We start from the raw sequence: 6,990 nt of genomic DNA, 5'->3' as shown, positions 1-6,990 counted from the left end.
TAATAAAATCCCCGTTGTGTTTCGTAATCGCGTTAGGAAACACAGACGTTACATACAAAACAAAAAAAAGATTCAATCAGCTGTTGCACAAGTTAGCGGAGAACGGTGTCTTTTTTTAGAAACCTGCTTTAATAATGGCGTCACATGACAATAAGGATCAACTAAACAAGAACAGTCGAATCCTTCGGTTTCTGATTGCGTCACAAGGGAGACTCTGACATTTCTTTGCAGCCAATCAGAACGCGCCCCCGGTTTCGGTCCCGCCCACTCCACCCCCTCCAGAGTAAAAGCTTTAAAAGTGTTGTAACGCTGCAGCAGCCAGCACAAATACACGCAGACGCCACTACACGCAAGGACTTTATTTCCATCGCCGTTTTCTTGTTTTCCCCCTGCAAGAATGATTCCTGAGGGGAACTTTGTTTCCAGCGTCATGGAGAACAGGTGAGCTTTGTGTGTGACATGTTTGCGTGATCTTTTATTATGTAGCATTATTATGTGCTGCAATAAAAGCACGCATGGCTGCATAAGTACAATGGACACTGTATGGAAATACAACAACAACAAAAAAGTAAAATGATAAAAGCAGAAAATGGCTTTGCTGCATTGCATAACTTTTTTTGCAGCATTTTGTAAATCATTAGTTAATACGATTATATTTTTAACAATTTAACTAAGTTTATTTTATGTTATTTATCTATTATTTTTACCCCCCAATCCCATCCCTTTTTAATTTTCTGGGTTAAATTGTCTATAGTGAGGCATGTGAATTCCATTTAGATTGAAAGCCTGATTTTAAATTTTTTTAATTTACACTTATAAACAAATATTGCTTACATTTGTATTTCATTCAACTACCATCATTATTTATTATTTTCACCTTTTATTTTCAGGCTTATGAGGCTCTTACCTTGTAAACAAATGTGGTTTCCATGCAGGTCAAAAGCCTGATTTTCTTTCAAATGTTTATTTAAATTGTTAATGTTATTCAAGCAAATACAATTAATCACAAATATTAATAATATTAATTAAATTAAAAATTTGTAAACAAATATGGTTTCCATGCAGGTTAAGCCTGATTTTCTTTAACATGTCTATTTAAAGTTTTCATTTTATTCAAACAAACACAATTAATCAAACATATTAATACTATTAATTACATTCAAAACTTGTAAACAAATATAGTTTCCATGCAGGTGAAAAGCCTGATTTTCTTTAAAATGTCTGTTTAAAGTTTACATTTTATTCAAACACACACAATTAATCACAAATATTAATAATATTAATTACATTCAAAACTTGTAAACAAATATGGTTTCCAGGCAGGTGAAAAGCCTGATTTTCTTTAAAATGTCTATTTAAAGTTTTCATTTTATTCAAATAAACACAATTAATCAGAAATATTAATAATATTAATTAAATTCAAAACTTGTAAACAAATATAGTTTCCATGCAGGTTAAAAGCCTGATTTCCTTTAAAATGTCTATTCAAATTTTTCATTTTATTTAAACAAACACAATTAATCACAAATATTAATAATATTATTTAAATTCAAAACTTGTAAACAAATATAGTTTCCATACAGGTGAAAAGCCTGATTTTCTTTAAAATGTCTGTTTAAAGTTTACATTTTATTCAAACAAACACAATTAATCACAAATATTAATAACATTAATTAAATTCAAAACGTGTAAACAAAAATGGTTTCCACCCAGGTTAAAACCATGATTTGTTTTACTCAAATGTTTAATTAATTTCAACAAATACAAGTAATACAAAATATATTGTTCTTTTAAATTTATACTAAAAAAATGACATTTATTTTTTTACGATATTTATTTAACTAATGTCATTTGTTATTTTTTGAAAAGCGTGGAGGTATATATATATATGGTTCTAAACAGGTTAACTTTTTAAAACGTATACAAAAAAAAAAAATATTAATTTGGTAAGATTTTAGCATGTTAGCATGCATGAAGCTAACAGTTTATCCACCCTCCTTTCCAGGATGCGATCCGTGGGTTTGGCCCTGGAGGAGCTCCTGCTGACGGCTCAGAAACAAGACTGCCTGACTGTTGGCATCTATGAGTCAGCTAAACTTCTCAACGCGTGAGTAGCGGGCTGGTTACATAACTCCACACAATAACAACACTCTCCCGGCGCCCACTTACACGCTGAAACTCACCACACGGCTCCTCCTCCTCCTCCTCGACAGGGACCCGGACAGCGTGGTGCTGTGCGTCCTGGCGGCCGACGACGAAGACGACGTGGCTCTCCAGATCCACTTCACCCTGTTGCGGTCGTTCTGCTGCGACAACAGCATCACCATCCTGAGGGTGTCCGGCGTGCCGCGGCTCGGGCAGCTGCTGGCGGCTGTGGACGCCAACAGCAACGCGGAGGAGCCCAAAGACCTGCACTGCATGCTGGTGACGGTACGATGACTCAGCATTTTTAATGTTAGCATGATTACATATTGAACCACAATCCGCTTTATTGGCCAAGTATGTCTAACACACAACATTTGACAACAAGAAAAACGCAACAACTACGAGAGAGTGCAATATCGTGCGCGCCATTACGCTAAAATACAAATAATTACCAGGAAAATATTAGTAGTGTCAAATAGGACATGTTTACAATTTTCGCATTACTGCCACCTAGAGGACTGGAGTAATATTTAGTTATGTAAACAAAAGGTCTATGATTTCTTTTTCGTTACAATTTTTGTTTAGCATGGACTGTAATGTGCATTACTGCCACCAAGAGGACCGGAGTGGAATTTATAGTTATTGAAACTAATTGTGTTTTTTTCTGCATTCTGGTTGATTCTTCTTGATTTAGTAGTTTTTAAAGACTTTCTTAGCACAATAGCACCACCGGTTGGACTGGAGTGGAATTTTTTTTTTGTTCATATAAAACCACAGAAATGTGTAGCTCAGATTATACCGCCGCCTGCGGATTTTTAGTGGATGATTTTTGATTAAAATGTACAACTTTTTTGGTTTTAAATATTTAATGCCACAATTTGAAATTGTTAAATTTTTGAACACGGAGAAAAACACAACTACGAGAGAGTGCAATATGGTGGACGGCCATGTTATTGTTTGTGTTGTGCACGAAATTACGCTTAAATACAAATAATTACCAGGAAAATATTAGTAGTGTCAAATAGAACATGTTTACAATTTTCAGCATGGATTGTAACATGCATTACTGTAATCATTAAGGGGATTATAATTAAAGGATTATATTATTATATTACTGCCACCTAGAGGACAGGAGTAACATTTAGTTATGTAAACAAAAGGACTATGATTTCTTTTTCGTTTACAATTTTTTTTTTTAGCATAGACTCTTAACAATTTTTGCATTACTGCCACCAAGAGGACCGGAGTGGAATTTATAGTTATTGAAACAAATTTTATTTTATTTTTTTCTGCTTACTATATACTGCATTTTGGTCGATTCTTCTTGATTTAGTAGTTTTTAAATAGTTTCTTAGCATAATAGCGCCACCGGCCGGACTGGAGTGGAGGTTTTTTTTGTTCATATAAAACCACAGAAATTTGTAGTTGAGATTATACCGCCGCCTGCGGATTTTTAGTGGAAGGTTTTTTTTTTAAAATTTACAACTTTTTTGAAATATTTAATGCCGCAGTTTGAAATTGTAAAAATTTTTGACACAAAGAAAAACACAACTACGAGAGAGTGCAATATTGTGTTACTGTTTGTGTTGTGCGCGAAATTACGCTTAAAATACAAATAATTACCAGGAAAATATTAGTAGTGTCAAATAGAACATGTTTACAATTTTCGCATTACTGCCACCTAGAGGACTGGAGTAACATTTAGTTATGTAAACAAAAGGACTATGATTTCTTTTTTGTTTAAAATTTTTTTTTTTTTAGCATAAACTCTTAACAATTTTTGCATTACTGCCACCAAGAGGACCGGAGTGGAATTTATAGTTATTGAAACAAATTTTATTTTATTTTTTTCTGCTTACTATATTCTGCATTTTGGTTGATTCTTCTTGATTTAGTAGTTTTTAAATAGTTTCTTAGCATAATAGCGCCACCGGTCGGATGGGAGTGGAGTTTTTTTTTGTTCATATAAAACCACAGAAATTTGTAGTTTAGATTATACCGCCGCCTGCGGATTTTTAGTGGATGATTTTTTTTTAAAATTTTTAACTTTTTTTAAATATTTAATGCCACAGTTTGAAATTGTAACATTTTTTGACACAAAGAAAAACACAACTACGAGAGAGTGCAAAATCGTGGGCGGCCATGTTATTGTTTGTGTTGTGCGCAAAATTACGCTTAAATACAAATAATTACCAGGAAAATATTGGTAGTGTCAAGTAGAACATGTTTACAATTTTCGCATTACTGCCACCTAGAGGACTGGAGTAACGTGTAGTTATGTAAACAAAAGGACTATCATTTCTTTTTCGTTTACATTTTTTTTTTTAGCATAGACTCTTAACAATTTTTGCATTACTGCCACCAAGAGGACCAGAGTGGAATTTATAGTTATTGAAACAAATTTTACTGTATTTTTTTCTGCTTACTATATTCTGCATTCTGGTTGATTCTTCTTGATTTAGTAGTTTTGAAATAGTTTCTTAGCACAATAGCACCACCGGCCGGACAGGAGTGAATTTTTTTTTGTTCATATAAAACCACATAAATGTGTAGTTCAGATTATACCGCCGCCTGCGGATTTTTAGTGGATGATTTTTTATTAAAATTTAAAACTTTTTGGCTTTTAAATATTTAATGGCCCGGTTTGAAATTGTTAAATTTTTTGACACGAAGAAAAACACAACTATGAGAGAGTGCAATATCGTGTTATTGTTTGTGTTGTGCGCAAAATTACGCTAAAATACAAATAATTACCAGGAAAATATTAGTAGTGTCAAATAGGACATGTTTACCATTTTCAGCATGGACTGTAACATGCATTACTGCCACCTAGAGGACTGGAGTAACATTTACTTATGTAAACAAAAGGTGTATGATTTCTTTTTCGTTTACATTTTTTTTTGTTTGCATGAACTGTAACAATTTTCGCATTACTGCCACCAAGAGGACTGGAGTGGAATTTATAGTTATTGAAACTAATTGTTTGTGTTTTTTTCTGCTTACAATATTCTGCATTCTGGTTGATTCTTCTTGATTTAGTAGTTTTTAAAGACTTTCTTAGCACAATAGCGCCATTGGCCGGACTGGAGTGGAATGTGTTTTTTGTTCATATAAAACCACAAATGTGTAGCTCAGATTATACCGCCGCCTGCGGATTTTTAGTAAATGATTTTTGATAAAAATTTATGTTTTTGAAATATTTAATGCCACGATTTGAAATTGTTACATTTTTTGACAGAAGAAAAACACAAGTACGAGAGAGTGCAATATCGTGGGCGGCCATGTTATTGTTTGTGTTGTGCGCGAAATTACGCTAAAATACAAATACATTTACCAGGAAAATATTAGTAGTAAATAGGACATGTTTACCATTTTCAACATGGATTGTAACATGTATTACTGTAATCATTAAGGGGATTATAATTAAAGGATGGTTACATTTTACATCAAAATGTGGGCATTTAATATATTTTTCTCCTGGTCCTATTTTAGGTAGGTCAAAATGTTTTATTTTTTTTTCGATATTGACCAATATAAAACACTTATATCGTGATACAGTTTTCAGCCATAGTAGTAAACAGCATTGTTTTTATGCTTTAGCTATGAAAATATTGTTTTATTATTAATAATGCCTACTTTGCGGCCCGGAACCAACGAGTACCTACAAAGTAAACATGTCTAAGTTGTGTATATACTGTAGTTCCAACTATCTTGTGTACTTCATTGATGCTAAGCCAAGAGGTAGCCATGTTGCGGCCTCTAATGGTATTGTTGTTTACATTTTATTATGTTTCTTCTTGCAGAACCCCCAAGCTGAGCACCGTAGGCTCCAGGAAGTGGGGATCTACTGCCAGGAGAGCCGACGCATGAACCAGTGGGTGCCCGAACTGGTTCTGCAGGAGCGTTGAAGCGCACCCGAACGCCACACGGAACACGAAGGAGCGCTTTCTGGGTTCCTTTCAAGATGATGAACTTTTAGGAGGATGCCGCAGCTCCACAAGGGGACGTTTCTGGACTGGACCAGGCGAAGCTGGAACCGAGGACATGCTGGAAGGATCACATCTCCAGACTATTTATTGTTCTTTGCGGGCCAGGATGTCCTGAGACAGTCTGTACGTTATGCTGCTAATCAGCCCTCGCTGCTTGCTCAGGGGGCAGCAGCAGCGGGGGCCACAGAGGAGAAATTCCACACCCCAGCTGGTTCCTGGAGCAGCCACGTGGTTTCTAAGAACCAGACAGGAATGTCGCAACGCTGAACCTGTGCCTAGCATTCCCTGTATTCCGGCGTGGAAGATTCCTCGGAGAGGCGTGTGCGTCGCAGAGGCACCGTCTCCATGGAAACTGAAACGGTTTTCACAGGATCCAAAGAAAGACCTTCTCGAAGCATTCAATGTGTTGATGAGATACTGAATAGTACACACACTGTATTTCAGTTTATGTCTTTTAAAGTCTTGATAATAAAGTATTTTCTTCATATCAGCTGGACTGCCTCATGCATAAACACTTTTGTCTATAAATGACCCATTAGTTGTGTCCAAAATGCTTTTAAAACATGTTAGCATATATGTAAAATAGGGCTGTTTTATATTGGTCAATATAGGCAATTATTGATATTTTTGTGACCTATCCAAAATAAGGACTAAGAGAAAATATATTAAATGTACACATTTTTATTTCAAATGTAACCTTCCTCTGATTATGATACCCTCAGCTATCAAGGCAAAAAGGAAAGGAAATATCAACACGACTAGAGATGTCCGATAATGGCTTTTTTGCCGATATTGTCCAACTTTTAATTACCGATACCGATATATACAGTCGTGGAATTAACACATTATTATGCCT

General features: G+C 35.0%; 1 protein-coding gene across 1 annotated transcript; it reads left to right on the top strand.

The window, feature by feature from the left end:
• Positions 1 to 319: 319 nt before the first annotated feature.
• Positions 320 to 6,624, top strand: LOC133646187 (growth arrest and DNA damage-inducible protein GADD45 beta-like). Its single transcript, XM_062041307.1, has 4 exons — positions 320 to 441; positions 2,006 to 2,107; positions 2,214 to 2,430; positions 5,949 to 6,624. The coding sequence occupies exons 1-4, from the start codon at positions 398 to 400 to the stop codon at positions 6,051 to 6,053; spliced, it is 468 nt and encodes a 155-aa protein (XP_061897291.1). The 5' UTR covers positions 320 to 397; the 3' UTR covers positions 6,054 to 6,624.
• Positions 6,625 to 6,990: the final 366 nt, after the last annotated feature.

Source organism: Entelurus aequoreus, linkage group LG03 (assembly GCF_033978785.1).
Source record: "Entelurus aequoreus isolate RoL-2023_Sb linkage group LG03, RoL_Eaeq_v1.1, whole genome shotgun sequence".
Lineage (NCBI taxonomy): Eukaryota > Metazoa > Chordata > Actinopteri > Syngnathiformes > Syngnathidae > Entelurus > Entelurus aequoreus.
The sequence above is the reverse complement of the archived record's forward strand: the minus strand, read 5'-3'. Positions and strand labels throughout refer to the sequence as shown.